General features: G+C 40.8%; 3 protein-coding genes across 10 annotated transcripts in view; 2 read left to right on the forward strand and 1 right to left on the reverse strand.

Moving 5' to 3' along the window:
- The window catches only part of hap1 (huntingtin associated protein 1), a 45,982-nt gene extending 40,252 nt beyond the window's left edge, over positions 1 to 5,730 (forward strand). For 4 of the 7 annotated variants that reach the window (XM_074629016.1, XM_074629017.1, XM_074629014.1 and 1 more), the window contains 3 exons: positions 475 to 663; positions 899 to 1,001; positions 4,089 to 5,730. In XM_074629016.1, the coding sequence (XP_074485117.1) occupies positions 475 to 663; positions 899 to 1,001; positions 4,089 to 4,491 (695 nt within the window). In that variant the 3' untranslated portion in view covers positions 4,492 to 5,730. Of the gene's footprint in view, positions 1 to 474; positions 664 to 898; positions 1,002 to 1,308; positions 1,368 to 4,088 lie in introns of all 7 variants that reach the window. The other 3 variants (XM_074629015.1, XM_074629019.1, XM_074629020.1) reach the window with 3 other exon arrangements.
- Positions 5,731 to 5,775: 45 nt separating this feature from the next.
- Positions 5,776 to 6,566, reverse strand: LOC141764085 (uncharacterized). 2 transcript variants are annotated; one of them, XM_074629023.1, is made up of 3 exons: positions 6,442 to 6,566; positions 6,123 to 6,368; positions 5,776 to 5,964 (listed from the first exon to the last, which is right to left on the reverse strand). In XM_074629023.1, exons 2-3 carry the CDS (start codon positions 6,364 to 6,366, stop codon positions 5,888 to 5,890), a joined length of 321 nt encoding a protein of 106 aa, XP_074485124.1. In that variant the 5' UTR covers positions 6,367 to 6,368; positions 6,442 to 6,566; the 3' UTR covers positions 5,776 to 5,887. The 2 variants fall into 2 exon arrangements, with proteins under 2 accessions (XP_074485124.1, XP_074485125.1); XM_074629024.1 differs by lacking the exon at positions 6,442 to 6,566 and having other exon boundaries at positions 6,123 to 6,427.
- A 4,639-nt stretch (positions 6,567 to 11,205) lies between these two features.
- On the forward strand, positions 11,206 to 17,536 carry LOC141764084 (keratin, type I cytoskeletal 19-like). Its single transcript, XM_074629022.1, has 10 exons — positions 11,206 to 11,656; positions 12,715 to 12,843; positions 13,159 to 13,241; positions 13,445 to 13,601; positions 13,771 to 13,932; positions 14,031 to 14,156; positions 15,722 to 15,966; positions 16,058 to 16,095; positions 16,354 to 17,377; positions 17,424 to 17,536. The coding sequence occupies exons 1-9, from the start codon at positions 11,306 to 11,308 to the stop codon at positions 16,458 to 16,460; spliced, it is 1,398 nt and encodes a 465-aa protein (XP_074485123.1). The 5' UTR covers positions 11,206 to 11,305; the 3' UTR covers positions 16,461 to 17,377; positions 17,424 to 17,536.
- The last annotated feature ends 846 nt before the right edge of the window (positions 17,537 to 18,382 follow it).

Raw genomic sequence — 18,382 nt, forward strand, 5'->3', positions numbered from 1 at the left:
TATGGTCCCTTCTGATTTTCCTTCCATTATACTTTCATACTTTGGCCAGTATGATTGTGAAGCAGGTATTATATTGCATTCTGTGTGGTATTAAAAATGTGTTAAGTTTTGATTTCTGCTTTGTGAACCCTGTAAAACCCTGTATTTCATTCTACAATACATATTAATTGTTTAGGCAAAAAATTACCTTGTCTCCAAAGTATTTTCTCGGCAATTCATTTTTAGTTTTTGTACCTTCTCAGAAAAACCAAGGATGAGACCATTTCAACCCCAATGCCACACAAATGACATTTAAAACATGGCATGGAAATTAAAATCGAATAAAAAAGGAAATCCCAAACTTTTTGGGGTTCAAGAGACTAACAATCTGAAATAAATCATAGTTATACTGTATCTAACCGTATAAATAACACGTAACTGCATCGTGTTGCAACGTTCTTCAACCTCCGTTCCCTTTGACTCTCTCGTCATCAGGCTCAGTGACTCTGCATCAGTGGCAGCAGTTGGCCAAACCAAACCTGGGAGGCATCCTGCATCCACGTCCGGGCGTCCTGACTAAAGACTTCAGGGAGCTCGAGATCGACATACAGCACGTCTACAGCCTGAACGACCTGGAGGAGGATGAACCGGACTTGTCGCAGCTCTCTGGAGTGCATGGCATGGGTAGGACACGCTCAAACACACCTGCTACACAGTTCCACTAGCTATATCAGTCCTATTCACTTCATTAAATCTCCTCTAAAATCCATGTTTCCTGCTTTCTCTCCTCCTTTACATTGTTCATGTGCCATTAATTGTATAGTATTACTTCAGTTTCCAGCGTCATTGGCTCTTGTAGTTTCTCATTAAACGTCATGTGTAGTTTAATGCACCTTTCTCCCTCCATGACCTATCGCAGTCTCTCCATCCGGTCCCAACCTCCCTCCGACCTCTCCCACACATACCATTACCACCTGCCAAGTCCTCCAACCCTCCCTCCTCATCCCCTCCTTCTCCACTAGGTAAGAACATACATTTTTAGCATGCTGTGTTGTCTTTGTGTCATTTTTCACAGTCCGGAAGTCGAATTTGAGCCTGATCTTGATTTTGTGCCGTTGTGATGTACCCGACTTACCACAAACATGAAGGAACTCCTGAAAAAGAGTATTCTGTGTTCATTAATCCACTCTCTTTCTGCAGTGTCACTTTCATTTAATAAGTGTGGATGTTCCAGATGTCCTGTCTTCCACGCTGCTTTTTCTCCCTCTTTAACTTATGCTCTTTACCCCCCCCCCCCCCCCCACACCCCCCCCTCTCCACACCCCACAGTGGCAGAAAGCGTCTGTCGAGGCTCTTTCTCCAAGTCTAAAAGGCGCCTTCAGGGCAAAGTAAGAGTTGAGGGTTATGGATGCACCATGAATGCTGCATTTCAATATTAATGACGAAGGCACAGCACCATGTTCGTTTAACTAAATAACACAGAGTTTTAAAATTTAAGAGGTCTTTGGTCAGAGACTGAAATGTTGAACATTTGCTGTGACCAGTGCCTGAATTGGACCAAAAAAGGTTCCAGTACCCTAATTCAGCAGTTGCATGACATGATCATCATCACATGATATATTTATATTTATACGTACAGTATATCTTGGTAATATATCCCAATTTAAATATATTTTTGAATGCATTTCATGGCATACATTAGGCCTACATACTGTACATTTCCACAGATTGTACATAAATGTATATTTGTTGAATAAAAAACTTTTTATGTAGCTACTAATACAAATCAAATTGTACACAAATATAACATTACATATACGCTACAATAAAACCAACTTAAAATATCATATCTGTCGGCCTTCAGATTAAATTGGATAATGAGAAGGAATATCAAAGGCATTTTCAGTGCTGTTTTCTCAGCATTAAGCTGTGTTTACACAGAGACACAGATAAGAAGTAAGGGTACTCATGTGGACAAAAATCAGAAGTGCCGGTACTCCGTACTGGTGAGTCCCAGCACATTTCATGCACTGGCTGTGACCATATTAAAATGATCATAGCTACATTATGGGAAAATCATGCGCTGTGCTTCTGTCGCCTCCTACTAACACTGCTCTAACTTGTTTGTACTCCTTGGCTTGTTACACAAAACGTTTCAATGTCTCTTGACCTTTCTAGGTTTTCATCTCCACAAACCACCAGATCCTGTTTCATCACCGCTGCCACACTAACATCTTGTTTATCCATCTTACAGCAATGAGTGACAGGCACTAACAACAAATGAACTAAGTGAAACTGTTCAAACCTGTTTTTTTTTAATATTATTTGCATATTAGCTTGCATGTTTGTGTAAAAACTACTGTAGGGCTGTCAAAGTTAACGCAATAATAACGTGTTAACGCAAATTTGTTTTACGCCACTCATTTCTTTAATGCATTAACGCAACTTGCGACTTTCAGGTTGTAGCGGGCTGAGTTATAGTAGTTTTAAGCTCATGATAGTATTATCTTATACTATCATATGAAACAAGAAAACCATGTCATACTAGCATGTCGCAAAGGAGGTAAATAAAAGAAAGGTAAATAACGCTCCAAACTTGCGCTAAATTTTGGCAAGGAAAGACTGGCACGGCCATTTTCAAAGGGGTCCCTTGACCTCTGACCTCAAGATATGTGAATGTAAATGGGTTCTATGAGTACCCACAAGTCTCCCCTTTACAGACATGCCCACTTTATGATAATCACATGCAGTTTGGGGCAAGTCATAGTCAAGTCAACAAACTGACACACTGACAGCTGTTGTTGCCTGTTGGGCTGCAGTTTGCCATGTTATGATTTGAGCATATTTTTTATGCTAAATTCAGTACCTGTGAGGGTTTCTGGACAATATTTGTCATTGTTTTGTGTTAATTAATTTCCAATAATAAATATATACATACATTTGCATAAAGCAGCATATTTGCCCACTCCCATGTTAATAAGAGTATTAAATACTTTTGAACAGATAAAAGATGTGTGATTAATTTTTGATTAATCACGTTTAACAATGGACAATCGTGCAATTCATCACGATTAAATATTTTAATCGATTGGCAGCCCTAGTTTTTAACTAGCGCAAACCGTTTTTTCTTAATGCCTTTGTTTTATTTAGAAAATTAACACTATTACTTTCGAATCCAAAGAAGCAAAGGGAGTATAGACAAACGTTAACAGTTAAATCATTTCTAAGGAACATATCTCCAAACATGAATGTGACAACAACTCAACGTCCAAAACACACACACACACACGTCAGTCACGCCTTTTTCATAGGAAGCTTATCTAACGCAGTCAGAATGGAATCCTCGAAAGTGATTGACACAATAATCTAAAAGTTAATTCGATGCGGACCACACCTGACAGGAGAAATTGGCATTTAGCGCTTTGCACGCCACTATTTTGTGGCTTTCACTCACATCCAAATGTAAAACCATTACTTTGAAAAAGCACTCCATTACAGATACCAGCAGTAGTTCAAATGTGTATTTGGTATCATAATCCAAGGCTGTTTTAATGTGAAGCTTAGATAAATTCAATAGAATTCAGCAACTTGTTATTAATCAGGTTATTATCAGTATTTCATTTTGTATGAGAAACAATATTTTCTCACTGAATGGCGTGTGAAACACTTCTGTTTTACTGCAGTAAAAAAAAAAATTCTGTAAAGTTCCATCTGTTTTGAGTGCTTCATTGTGGATTTTCCAAGTCAGGATTAAAATATTCTCGTCAAGAGTCACAGTACCTGTGAGGGTTTCTGGACAATATTTGTCATTGTTTTGTGTTGTTAATTGATTTCCAATAATAAACATATATAGACATTTGCATAAAGCAGGATATTTGCCCACTCCCATGTTGATAAGAGTATTAAATACTTGACAAATCTCCCTTTAAGGTACATTTTGAACAGGTAATAAATGTGCGATTAATTTGCGATTAATCACGATTAACTCTGGACACTCATGCGATTAATCATGATTAAATCTTTTAATCGTTTGACAGCCCTATAGTAAAAAGAATGTTTTCTTTTCTATTTTGAGTTTGTTTTTAATTATTATTTTTTCCTGTTGGCAGCCTTCACTCTTTCGGCCTGCCATCTTGTCGGACCTGTGAGCTCGTGAGCACTTCATCTCCATCACACCGGCAGCACTTTGGCCCGGGATGCCAGACCACCACCACCACCACTACCAACACCACCACCACCACAAATGTAGCCACTTCATTACCGGGACTCGTTCAGCTGCTGCAAGAGCGTGGCATCTCAGCCTCTCCTTATCCCCACAACTACCTGCACTTAAGTACAAAACCTCCACCCTCCACAGCAAAAGACGAATGTGGAGACTCACCATCGGACAAAGAGGTAAGAAGGAACACTTTCAGTTTGAACTTGGTGGAGAAGCTTCAAGGTCTGGGGTTGCACCGAGTGGCAGCCTGGGGGATAACGGGCCACAGTGGGGAGGAGAAGCAGACACTTTGATGAGGACTGTTCACCACTTCCTCCTCTCTCATTCACCGTGGTGACTTTACCATGTGATCCCCACTGTGCAGTTCAGGGCCCACAGCTCAGTTGTCGGTAGTGTACAGTTATTCTTTTCTATGAATGTGTGTACAGTAGTTGTGTGTGTGAGACCTCTTCATCTCAGGAAAATCACCTGATTACCTGATCACCAGTCTGTTTGACTGCAACCTGCATAAAAAGCTTCTTTTTACACAAAAAAAAGCAACATCATGAAGATTTTTTTTTTATACTGTGTTTCGTGGTTGTCATTTTACACGTTTTTCCCGCCGCTGGTTTTAAAAAAACCTTATAATTTTTGCCGTTTCCAAAGTGGAACATCACTTATGTGTATATTTCAAAGTTGTCATTTGGGAAAGTTAAAATAAAGACTACGTGCAGTAAATTATTGTTAGTTGAAACCACAAACCGAACCAATGCTGTCACACTGAAGAATTTTCAAATGCACTAAAATACACTCCGGTCTTCCTGCTTATTAGCTGCTCCATTGAGAAAAGCATGTTGTGTATATAAGATTGTCAAATATATGGAGTTGAACACTTGATAAACTGATCAAGAAACACTGCGATAACACACGGTGCACTGACTGAACTGAGAAATGTTGATGATGAAGACATCCTGCAGCTGTCTGCCCCTATAGTTCACCACCTGCTCTCACGTAGCACATGTTGAAGTGTCACCTGTGAGAGCTGCTGAAACTTCTGGACTTTATCCTGAGCAAAACCTCACTAAAAAGAAATCAGGTTTGCCATGCTGAATCAAAGACGGAGAATGGGATTTTTATAAGCAATATGTATATTTACTGCACTGAAAAAATCTTGCTTGTACAAATCTGCTGCATTTCATGTCATCAGGAATTTTGAAATCGCTAGGATGTAAATGAAATTAAAACAATTTGGGGCATTCAAAGTGAATCCTCCGTGACGTTGAGGGGAATCCTTATTTAAAGACGAGCAGGAGAGAGGTCCTAAATATTTAAGCAGCATGTTTCTGAACAATCAACTGTAGCAAAAAGGCATAGGATACTGTGGATTAAAAAGGGAAGAAATCAGAAACACAGGTTATAATAATTTGTGTTCTGATTCAAATCAACCAAACTACTGTTTCTCTGCACTACTGTTTGTTCTCTTCTGTGTTAGCATCACAGCTGTATATGTCAGTGTGTGTACCACCTGTGAATAAAACTTTGCATCTCCATCCAGCACAGTTCTCTCTTTCACCTCATGGCAGCGACGAAGACAGATGTGACTACTGTGATAATTCTGCAAAATATTTTTATTTATAAATTTGCAGTGAAAGTTGACTTCATATAAAATGTGAACAAAAAGCGGCGAGTCTGAGCCCTCGGGTCGTCGTCTCATTCTGCGTCCCGGCGTCCGAAGTCCACCCAGCCCTGGTAGTCCCGATCCGACATGCACTCGGAGTTCGTCATCTCTGTGAACAAACCATTCCTACATGAACCACACACACGGGTTCAGTAAACAGATCTGATCATCTCCTTGGATCTCTGCCCACTCACTCATTCATGATTGACAGGAGCGGAACAAAACAGCAAACGGAGGAGTACTTTCACACCCAGACGCACAGCATACCTGAAATCGCTTGCATTATTTGCTTGGTCATAATCTCCCGTTCATCCTCAGAAAGGTGTGCCCGTCTCTCCATCCGTGCAGAGGGAGCCTGAGGCGCCGACTCCTGTCTGCCTGCCAAGCCTCGCACTCCCTCCCTCTTGGCTAGAAGCTGCTTTAGTAGATGAGCCTCTTTAGCCTCTCTGGCTGCAGAGCACACTAGCAGCGCAGCCAACAGTGCGAACACCACAATAACTTTCCCTGACATGTCTGTGTACAAGAAGAGAGGAAAAGTTACTTAAAGTGACAAAATAATAACCTAAAAATGAATGAAAACCATTACCTGTTACCTGTGAAGACTGTGTGAAGTATGTGCACAACAAAATCCAAACAAGTGTGATGCTTCTAGTGCACAGAGAGCAGATCGGCCCTTTTTATACCGCAAGTTTGATGTCAGCGATATGGCCTAAAATCAAAGACAGATAACAGTGTTCACTGATTGATTGGTAGACGGATGCACTGGGAGGATGTGCGTAAAGGAAGCAACGCACCACTACTTCCACAAATCCATTATGATGCTTTTCACTTACCTGGAAAGGCCTTTTTTGCACCGCAATAACAATAAAACGAGTCAATGGGTTTACAGAAGAAATCCAATACTCCTTTTAGAGTCTTTTTTTTTTATACCCATACAGAGGATCTGATGTAACTGAGTAGCCGCTAAAAACAGGGTTTTCTGGTGTTCTCAGCTTGCTTCCTCTAATCCGATATCTCCACTCTAAGCCTTAGCAGTTACTATAATTCTTGCTATTCACACATGTTGGAACAAGACACAGACAAATGCATTATTTCCCATGTCCATGTAGCATCTACAGTATGTGCCTTAATTTAACCCTGCATGAGCTATTGACAAGGCAAGGCAGCTTTATTTGTATAGCACATTTCAGCAACAGGGCAATTCAAAGTGCTTTACATAAACATTTAAGAACATTGCGACAAAGTGCAGAAGAACATTAAGACTTTATTAAAACAGTTATAAAAACATTAAAGATTAGAAAATAAAAACAAGCTAAAAAAAGCTAGGATAGAAGCTAAAATAGAATATAACACACAAGAGTAAAAGCTCTAGTGCAGTATAAGATCATTATCTGGTTTAATAAAAGGCAGCAGCAAACAGGAAAGTTTTATAATTATATAGACAACAGTTGATGGACATTGGATGATGATTAATCTCGTTTGACAAAAAAAAAGCAAAGTGTGTATAATTTAAAGCTGCAGTTGGTAATTTTGAGCAAATTTGATAAAAAAAAGTGCATTTTATAAAACTCATATCCTCACAGTAGTGCATGAGACAGGAAATCTGTGGAAAAATCATGTTCGTCGTGCTCCTAATAACATTTGCAAGATTTCACCACACCCCCCAAAAAAACAACCAATCAGAGCCGCTAAAGCAGCTGTCAATCACTGTTCGCGAAACTAGTGAACTCCGATCAAACTGTCAAATTCGGCAGTGCTGATCAAGTATGAATCAATATTCTGTTACTGTAATGCCTACATCAGACTGTCAATACGTCATCCAGAGTAGGCTCGCATGACCAAGCCCCCTTTTGGCGGGAAAACAATCCCGTGTCCCTCGTAGACGGTAACAGAGTAAACAGAATAAGTTGAAACATGTCTCCACACTTCTACTTTAAACAAACCGGTTATAGTAATAATAACGCTAAGCCCAAGAGTTGCTGTGTAGTTGGTTGCACCAACAATAAATCCAGAAACGCTGATCTCTGATTTGTTCGTCTGCCATGTCCTAAAAAAAAGGTATAATAATGGGGCTTTATTGCTCCAAACTATAGACCAGACCGGCATCGCGTCATCGCCGAGGCTGCGCTCCCTTTTGGGGGAAAGAAACTCGCTGTCACAGGAGAGAAAATTATGAAAAGCCGTTGTGTAGCGAGTTAACCGAGGCTTTCGCACTGACATTTGAGGCACATGCGATACGTGAATATTCACCGTCAGTGTGCTAAATGGCTAAATGATGCCGGTGACAGTGACTAGCATGGCTAGCTAACGTTAGCTTGAGTGTGAGGCTGCTGCAGTAATAGTCATACATTAACGTTGTAGCAGCATCAGACTGTCGTCTCCAACTAAATCTCATCCCATAGATCAAACAGTTGGCTATTAACACGCTGGATATTTATGATGATTCAATCAAATCTGTATAGAAGTCTGGATAAGCAATATCCGGCCACTGTGTTGGTCGGGGGAACACTGAAGGGACATGATGTCGATCAACCTTCATTTATTAAGGTATCGCGAAGGCTCTGTGTCAGGCAAGGTCACAAAATAATTATTAGACATGTGGGGTCTATGGAATCTTCGGTTTTCTTTCCCCCAGATTACAGATTACCTGTCTCATGCACTACTGTCAGGATATAGTGACAGTTTTGTAAAAATAACTTTTTATCATATTTGCTCAAAGTTACCGAATGCAGCTTTAATGATTGGTTGGAGGGGATTATTACCGTCAACATGTCACGTTGTCGCCTGGACTTTCCAGATGACGTACAATATACCCTTTTAGTAAAAATACTACAGAGAGTGGTTGACCTTAGCGCTGTTTACATACTGTATAGATTTTCTAGTGGCCCAGTTGTTGTGTATCCAGTTGCCACTGACAACAGAACATGTCTAGAAAAGCGGGAACCACATGATTTCCTACGGGCAGTGAAAGCGTCCCCTGTCCGATGGATTTAATCCGGTAGCAACGACTTGAGTGATTCTGTGCTACACTTTGATTCATGAGTAGAAGTGACAGCAGCACAATGGAAAGCCCAGAATGAGCATGAATAAGTTCATCTGCAGACAATACCTCAGGATGTTCTGACCGATGAGTAAACCTGAGCAGCCTTACAGTTAATCAAACCCTGCACCTGAGACATGGTCCTTCCCATTGTTGGAATGATTGAATGTTGTTGACAGTGAGGTGGAAAGACAATCACAGGTCTTATATTTGACATTTATGCTCTCAATACACTGACGCGAACACACCCATTACTGAAATCTGATAACTGTCCCAGACACCAAAAACTGTAGACAGCTTGTTCCTTCGACCTGTTGCCCAGGTTAAATTCCACGTTATTAGGCCGGCCTGCGGCAGATGCTCATCGCTGCTTTTTGTTTATTTTCACAGTTGTTGCTCTTAAGCAATTCATAGTATTTGAAGCTGCAGGACTCGTAAGGCTGCTGAAAGGTTATGACAGGGTTACGGTTATGGACATGGGTCATGAGGAGACATTCACTGAATACATTCATGGTTGTGTAATGGTGTTAGTAAAAAGAACACAATTTCTTGATAATCATTGCTGCTGCAGCTGCTCATCTCTCTGGTCTAACTTTCATTGTTTTGGTCCTGATCAATTCCCAAAAAGTACACAATAACAGCAATATTTTAATCCTGACTTGGAAAATACACAATGAAGCACTCAAAACAGATGAAATACTGATAATAACCTGATTAATAACAAGTTGCTGAATTCTATTGAATTTATCTAAGCTTCACATTAAAACAGCCTTGGATTATGATACGAAATACACATTTTAACTACTGCTGGTATCTGTATTGGAGTGCCTTTTCAAAGTAATGGTTTTACATTTGGATGTGAGTGATGGCCACAAAATAGTGGCGTGCAAAGTGAATTAGCTTTTAAATTATTGTGTCAATCACTTCAAGGATTACATTCTGACCGCTTGTTAGATAAGCTTCCTATGAAAAAGGCGTGACGCCGTGTGGGTGTGTGTTTTGGACGTTGAGTTGTTGTCACATTCATGTTTGGAGATATGTTACCATTAAAGGATTTAACTGTTAACGTTTGTCTATACTCCCTTTGCTTCTTTGGAAACGAAAGTAATACTGTTCATTTTCTAAATCAAACAAAGGCATTAAGAAGAACCAGTTTGCGATGGTTAAAAACTAGGGTTGTCAATCGATTAAAATATGTAATCGTGATGAATTGCACGATTGTCCATAGTTAACTGTGATTAATCAAAAATGAATCACACATCTTTTATCTGTTCAAAAATATTTAATACTCTTATCAACATGGGAGTGGGCAAATATTCTGCTTTATGCAAATGTATGTATATATTTATTATTGGAAATTAATTAACAACACAAAACAATGACAAATATTGTCCAGAAACCCTCACAGGTACTGCATTTAGCATAAAAAATATGCTCAAATCATAACATGGCAAACTGCAGCCCAACAGGCAACAACAGCTGTCAGTTTGTCAATGTGCTGACTTGACTATGACTTGCCCCAAACTGCATGTGATTATCATAAAGTGGGCATGTCTGTAAAGGGGAGACTCATGGGTACCCATAGAACCCATTTACATTCACATATCTTGAGGTCAGAGGTCAAGGGAGTTTTTCCTCGCCAAAATTTAGCATAATAGCAGTATTTTCACTCCAGCTTTAAAACTGGGCCAGATACAATGATCTTTTTCAAATGACCTGACTTCAAGCACTACTGTCAGGATATAGTGACCTTTATATAAAAAAAATTTTTTTTTTAGTCATACTTGGTCCAATCTCGCCTACTGCAGCTTTAACTGCGAGTAGAAAACCCCCCAGAAGAGTAGTAAAGTCAGACTCAGTAATGTCAGTTACACAGAAATATCTATCTAAGCTATCAGATCATACCAGACAAAGTAAGGCCGTAAATGCAAAAAAAAAACTAATTGTAGTGAATAAAGTGAGGTTTTGTTTTATTGCTTATAAATTCAACTGTTCATTTGTAAGAGGTAGATTGTGTTATGCCTTCTATCAAAAGTGACAGTCTCACCTTAAAGCAACTCTCTTGAATACAGCCGTAAAGTGTAACTGGCTGTGAAAAGAAAAACAATTATCTTCATGCCTGGCAGGATATCAGTGTGGTTATCAGTTACCCAGCCATCAAGCTGCCTAACTAGATGTTCAACCTCCCTGTCTTCCACAGAGCGTCAGTAATGCTACTGAACACACCTATTAGATTTAAAAAAAAAAAACATTATCTGCATACCACACATAGTTGTGGTATGGGACCAGTCTGTCTCCTTCTCTCAGAGTCCTATAAAATGCCCACTTGTCTCAGACAGAGGCACTCCTCGGAGACTCTCCAGCTCTGCTCATCAACTCTCCAGGTCAGCTCACCTCTCCACCTCTCATCATGTCTGTCAGCCTCGCCCGCCAAAACAGCAGCAGCAGAAGCTACAGCTCCCGCAGCGTCTCCGGCAGCAGCTCCCGCAGCGTCTCCCGCAGCGTCTCCGGCAGCATCTCCGGCAGCAGCCAGAGCAGAGGGATGCAGCAGGTCAGAGGCGGCCAGTCCAGCATCTCCATGTCCGGGCCCTTCCAGAGCCGAGCACCCAGCGTGTACGGGGGCGCAGGAGGTTACGGGACCCGCATCTCCCAGTCAGTCTTCTCCTGTACGATGATGCCGCAAGGAGAGACTGCCGTGTTCAGCAACGAGAAGGGGACCATGCAGAACCTCAACGACCGCCTGGCCACCTACCTGGAGAAGGTAAGCCATGATGATGATGATGATGATGATGATTAAGGTATACCTATATCGATGCACAATCCTCTGAAACTTTCTTAGACTGTGATTATAGAATATATATATATTATTTAGTTTTCTTTTTTACCTGCATCAAAATCAGTTAAGTGCAAATACATTTTAATGGGTTTTAATGGACAATGGCTCAATTTGCTCCTCATAATACCACAGCCTGATGAATGCACGAGTCTCTCCTTTACAGACATGCCCACTTTATGATAATAATAATAACCACATGCAGTTTGTGGCAATTCATAGTCAAGTCAGCACACTGACACACTGACAGCTGTTGTTGCCTGTTGGGCTGCAGTTTGCCATGTTATGATTTGAGCATATCTTTTATGCTAAATGCAGTACCTGTGAGGGTTTCTGGACAATAATTGTAATTGTTTTGTGTTGCTAATTGATTTCAGTAATAAATATATACATGCATTTACATAAAACAAGCATATTTGTCCACTCCCATGTTGATAAGTCTATTAAATACTTGACAATTTTCCCTTTAAGGTACATTTTGAACAGATTAAAAATGTGTGATTAATTTGCAATTAATTGTGATTAACTATTTTAATCCCTAGTACAAATCATTGCAAAATAAAGTACCCAATAATACATAGCCTACCTTTACTTACAATAAGCTCCATCTTGACCAGCTACAACATTAAAATGCTTCTTACATATGAATACATCAGTTTGTAATAATACACTACTGACAGGGAGCCTTATGCTGCATGACAAGTACTTTTACTTCTGATTACTTTTAAGTAGATTCTGTTGATTACACTTCCTTTAACATGAGTATAAGATTAGAAAACTTCTTTCATCAGATAGTTCATGGTGAAAAAAAACATGTAAGTGGCACAATATTTTAGTTTGGGTGGAAATGAATTTGACCTGAACCCCAGGAAAAAAGAAATTAGCTTCCAAGTGCCACCCAGGAGTTACGAGCATGAACTAAAAGCGTTTTCCAGTGTCTGTCATCTGTGAATGCTTGATGCGTCACCGTCTGGTTGTGTGTGCAGGTGCGCTCTCTGGAGGCTGCCAACAGGAAGCTGGAGTTGCAGATCAGAGAGTTCTATGACAAGAGATCTCCCACTGTTTGCAAAGACTTCACCAGCTACTTCGCCACCATCACTGACCTCCGAGCCCAGGTACCGCTCACATTTTACACATCATGGCAAAAAATGATGTAACTAACACAACTATTCTATAATACAATGAACAAGAAACACAGCAAAAGCATATATGTGGTGTCCAAACAAGGATGGATCACCAAAGCAGGCAACCAAACATGTATGTGCATGCTTTAAAGACACATAAACACCTGTAACTTACTCTTTTATAGTGGCTTTCAATCAAAACCCATGGAAGAAAATTGAGTTTCTTAAATATACGCTGTCATGTTTTGGTGTACAAGCCAACGTATGAATGAAATAGAGACACATTTTCATTTTCTCCCCTTTTAGATCATGAGGAAATATTCAGGGAATCAAGGTATCATCCTGCAGATTGAGAATGCTCAACTGGCTGCAGACGACTTTAAAATAAAGTAGGTTTACCCTCCTCTGTTGCTTCAAATGTGTCATTTTAGTCTGTAATATAAAAACAAAAGGTAAAAAAAAGGTTTATTTGATGTGGTTGGAGTAACACCTACTAGCACAGCACTGAGACTGAAGATCTGAAGATGTAGGTAAAGGTTTTTTCTTCCTCTCATTTAATGTAATTACAACTACACATGGCTTCCCTCTGTAGGTATGAGACGGAGATGAACATGCGTGCGATGGTGGAGGGCGACGTGCTGCGTCTCCGAGGGGTTCGGGACAGCCTGACTCTTACCATCAGTGACCTGGAGCTGCAGATAGAAGGTCTGAAAGAGGAGCTGGTGTACATGAAGAGCAACCATCAGGAGGTGAGAGCCATTCAGAGAAACTTTTTTTTCTAGACTCTAGAAACAAAAAAACAAAAAAGCAGGATGGCTTGCTCTGTTTTCAAGTACAATGGTGCCATCTGTTGGTGGTGGCAGCCATGGCTCACACACCTGTAGAAGGGCAAGAGTTCAAAATGTGTCCATGTTGCAGGAGTTGCATCAGCTGAGGATCCAGCAGACCGGCGCGTTTAATGTAGAGGTGGACAGCCCCGAGTCTGTTGATCTGACGCTGGTCTTGGAGGACATGAGGGAGCAGTATGAAGCTGTGGTGCTGAAGAACAAGCAGGAGCTCGAGAAATGGTTCCAAGCTAAGGTGAGACGGGAGAGCAACGTGGCTGTAAATGTGAAAACGATGATGATGAAAACATTTTCAGATCATGATGTCATGCGTGTGTGCGTGTGCAAAAACAGGTGGATATTCTCCAGACGACAATCATAACATGTTCAACAGAGGTGAAGACATTTTACACAGAGCTGTCAGAGCTGAAGAGGACCTACCAGAGTTTGGAGATAAGTCGGCAGAGCGTCCACACGGAGGTAGGCCATATTGGAACTGACTGTTTGCAAAATCACACTCACTGTGCAGGGTTAGCTGATCATACTTAGATTAAAGGGTAGGCTCACATTTTTTTCAAATGTGTCTTAAAACAACACTCACATGCCCATATGTAAATTAAAACTGTTTTTACTTGCTGTAGTTAATCCTCCTGTTCATTATGGGCATTACACGATCGGCCCTGTTCAGACCTGGTATTAACATGCGTCCTGAGTGATCGCATCACAAGTGGACAGCTCTAAGTACAGGTGTGAACGCACTCAAGACGCACTGAGGACGCATTGAGATCCGATCGCTCAAACCACATTCAGAGGTGGTCTGGGCCACATATGGCCACATTCTTTTAGCAGTGTGTACGCGAATGTGTCCTTGGCCACATTAAGGACCTCCTACTCAACTGACGTCCCGCTGGGATCCACAGAGCCTCACTGCACTCCTCATGTGAATAGACAGGCAGACACAAGAGCTTGTTTGCCTCACAGCAAGGAAACAGCTTCTGTGCTCTACTGTATTCTGTCAGTACAACTGTATTTTATTAAAATATATCTTATCTATAGGCTACATAATCTACAGACTATCAGAGTAGGCACGCAAAGTGCATTATTATCACGGATGGGGGTGTGTCTGTGTTTTTGTTCCGCTGCTTTGAACGGAGCCGACATCTGCCCGCTCTTCCTCCCCTCCCCGGCTCTCTGAAGCTCTGTACCCTGCTGTTACCTGGCAAAAGCAGCGATATCGGCAGCACGGAGGTCCACTGGTACAATAATCTTATATTTTGATGTTAATAAAATGTACCTGAATCCACGAATATGTAGGATATTACTACTGAAATTCTTGTAATATTACGTCACAACGTCTGCTGTATTAGCCATGTGTGAAAGTGAGATGGGATCACAAGTGGCCACTGGAGACTCATGTGGAGACGCATTCTAATGCCAGGTGTGAACAGACGTATTTAAAGCGGTCCAGTTGTGATCGGATCACTCAAGACGCCTGTTAATGCCAGGTCTCAACAGGGCCATCCTTTCCTAATGCGCTTCCAATGTAAGCGATGCGGTTCTGTGTGAAACTATATACCAAAGTTTATCTGAAGTAAATAAAAGGCTTCAGTGGTGTTGGTCAGTGGGGACTCAGACTGAGTTACAACTGCAGGGGGCTGTTGATGGGGGCACGCTGTTTAAAAGGTACTGACAATGAAATATGATCCAGGAAGTCCAGTTGTAGTAATAGATTACGTCTTTAAAGGCTTATCAGACTCCAGCGACGGATTGTAATACTTACTGACAGGATTTTACAACTCAGGGAAGTTATCCCGTGCTAACTATTTTATCTTTCGACACAAAGGTCGTGAGGTAAACAGTAGAAATACTGCGTTCATGTTTCAATGTAATATACCAGAAATGTGCGCTTGCATGTATTTGATTGGGCAGTGCTTTAAAATGAGTGCAGATATATGAAACTATAACTTTAGCATTTTCCGTTGGGGTAGTTCTTTTCTCCGCTTACACTCAAAGCCTTCCTAACATAATTCCCGTCCGTCCTGCAGATTCAGTGCCTGCAGCAGAATAGTGAAGAAGTGAATAGTCGTTACAGCGTTCAGCTCAGCCAGCTGCAGATGACCATCAACATGCTGGAGACAGAGCTGCAGCAGCTGAGAGTCTCCCTCGAGCAGCAGCAAACCGACTACAACGTCCTGCTGGACATCAAGATGAGGCTGGAACTGGAGATCGCTGAGTACAGGAGGCTGCTGGACGGAGAGCTGCAGGAGAGGGGGCTGTATGAAATAAAAAAGTGAGTGTTTAATTTCTTTAAAGTGATAGTAGCAGGCCGACAGCTAAAGCGATAAAATATGTTTTAAAATGCTGTTTCCTTCTCTCCATAGGGCGGCTGTGATCATCAGCAAGGTTGTGGAAGTGGAAGGTAAGAATCCCAATCATTCACTAAACCAACTTTCTGATCTTGTGACAATATCATGAAACTTGAACTTTGGGGCGCAGCGCACCGCGAGATGTGCACTTTGCTGCGCTCGCGCTTTGCTTGCCGCAGCGAAAAGTCGTTGTTGCACCGCACAAGCCATTGGAAAATAATGGGTTTCAGAGCACATGGTGCCGTTGCCGCATTCTGTGTGAAAGGCACATTAGTCACATGATGCATTATGTCTGTTCTCCACCTCTGCAGAGCATAAACCCCACCTCGAGAGGAGAGTGAAGACCATTGTGGAGGAGATTGTTGATGGGAGGGTGGTGTCCTCCAGTGTTGGCACCACAGTGGAGGACATTGTGTAAAACCTCTGCTGAACTTACATTTTTACATTGATTTGGCCCCTAAATGTTATTAATGGACTCCTTTGATACCTGCTTAATGAATAGTCAACAGTTAAAGGTAGGGTAGGTAGTGCTTTTCTTAATATTTTTTTTGTAATATTTGTTGAATTTCTCTTTACATCCCGACAGCAATCAATAAATCAAATGCTCTGACAAAAAAAGAGAGAAAAAAAACTGGTATCTGTGGCTGTTGCAGGATTGTAATAAACCCATCCAATAATTTAATTCGGCCCAAATGTAATGATTTGATGGGCTACCTGCCTGCCTGCCAGCGCACACTCCCACTAGCTGCTAACTTGACAGCTGTGAGTACTAATAATAGCCATAGTCGTTGTTCACGTTCATTATGATAATTGTTGGGGAGTGGCTTTGGAGGGAGGCCTGAAGCGACGGACTGTCAGTGTTGCAGACTTGGCAACTTTCTCGCTAGATTTAGGGACTTTTGGAGCTAGTGCTGCTGGCGACTTTCATTGGAAAAGAGTTGGCAACACTGTGTTGGGTTTTTTCGGTTGGATCATTTTTAATATCTAGTGTACTCTTGCTGGTTTCTCATCATTACCGACCCTACCTTTAACTTGTAATTGCAAGTTGACCGTATACCAGGTATATGATAGTTCCCAAACTAATCAAAAATATTTTCAAAAAGCACTTTTGCAATTTAAGAGGGTTTCCTTGGCCTTTTCTTTCTTTTCTTTTGATTGCAATTAAATAGCAAGGATGCAGAAAGTGATGTATGAGATAAATATGAGAGCAAAATATGATTAAAAAGCCAAAAAGCAAAGATGAGGATGTGTATTCTTGATCACAAACATGGATTTACAGAAAGGTGGATTATAGTTTGTACATGGATTTTTCACTGGCAAAATTCTACTTTTTGGGCATACAAATAACACAGGAGTTGTAACAGGGTCAAGCCAGTTTTAGGCCATACAAAGGAAATTATAAAAACTCGATAATGTTTTTGTTGTCTGAGCTCAAGTCGGTGTCTCCTGTATTAAATCACAGCAAAATAAAGCAAAATCTTATTCTGACTTTAATTGAAAATGTTTCGGGTGTAATTTCACTAATGACCACCAGGTGTCACCTTTGTCTTTCTCTCTGAAAGTGAAGTCGTTGAACAACCTTAGTGGATTGCATAATCGTGTTTTGTTTAAGTGGAAACAGATTGTTGCTGCACAAGATACATTTAGAGACACGATTATTACAGGACAATAAACAGCACAAAATCAAGGCACAATACTGATGCAATGTTGTACATTGTAGGAAAAATAATGAATGATAATAATGAATATGACTTTTACAGAAACATGCAGAGAAGAAAAGCTTTTGTACTTTTTTTAAGTGTAGATTTGGTGTCGCCAAAGACTTCTTCATTTGGGTGGAGTGGAATCAAGCAGAGACTTCCAAACCTCAGTGATCCACCTGTCAAATGAGTTAAACTGTTGGTCCGAATGACTCGGCGTGAAAGACTCTCTCCCTTTCACTGCTTTTGTGCAGCACTCTATGAGCACATAATTGCCATCCATCAACGGTATTATTAAATATAATTAGCGGCCCTGATTTATAATCACGTTGTTTCAGCAGCTCTGTGCAGCAGAGCAATATCAAGTTGAGGCAGAGAAGACCGGATTCATTCCCTTCACTGTCTAGACTCCACAATTAAAATGATTCTACATGACTAAACAAGACAAAATCAATGACAAAAAAACCTCCATTGTGCATCATTGTTAGACCCTCGCACCTAACGTACAGAGAGTCACGTTTTAAATTGAAATCCTGACGTTAAATTCGCCCACCTGGTGTCAAACTTCATGCCTAATTGTAAAAAGCAAAAAGTTCTCCTGGAGGGTGAGCAAATTCCCTGCACATGCTTTTTGCTGCTA

The sequence above is a fragment of the Sebastes fasciatus genome, chromosome 3 (genome assembly GCF_043250625.1).
Source record: "Sebastes fasciatus isolate fSebFas1 chromosome 3, fSebFas1.pri, whole genome shotgun sequence".
NCBI classification, from domain to species: Eukaryota; Metazoa; Chordata; class Actinopteri; order Perciformes; family Sebastidae; genus Sebastes; species Sebastes fasciatus.

Bases quoted from the DNA above. Each gene is read 5' to 3' on its own strand.
- LOC141764085 (XM_074629023.1), bottom strand. From the start codon at position 6,366: ATGTCAGGGAAAGTTATTGTGGTGTTCGCACTGTTGGCTGCGCTGCTA. The intron at 5,965-6,122 runs GTATGCTGTGCG...GTTTGTTCACAG, and splicing joins AATAATGCAAGCGATTTCAG to AGATGACGAACTCCGAGTGC.
- LOC141764084 (XM_074629022.1), top strand. From the start codon at position 11,306: ATGTCTGTCAGCCTCGCCCGCCAAAACAGCAGCAGCAGAAGCTACAGC. The intron at 12,844-13,158 runs GTACCGCTCACA...CTCCCCTTTTAG, and splicing joins TCACTGACCTCCGAGCCCAG to ATCATGAGGAAATATTCAGG. The intron at 13,602-13,770 runs GTGAGAGCCATT...TCCATGTTGCAG, and splicing joins TGAAGAGCAACCATCAGGAG to GAGTTGCATCAGCTGAGGAT.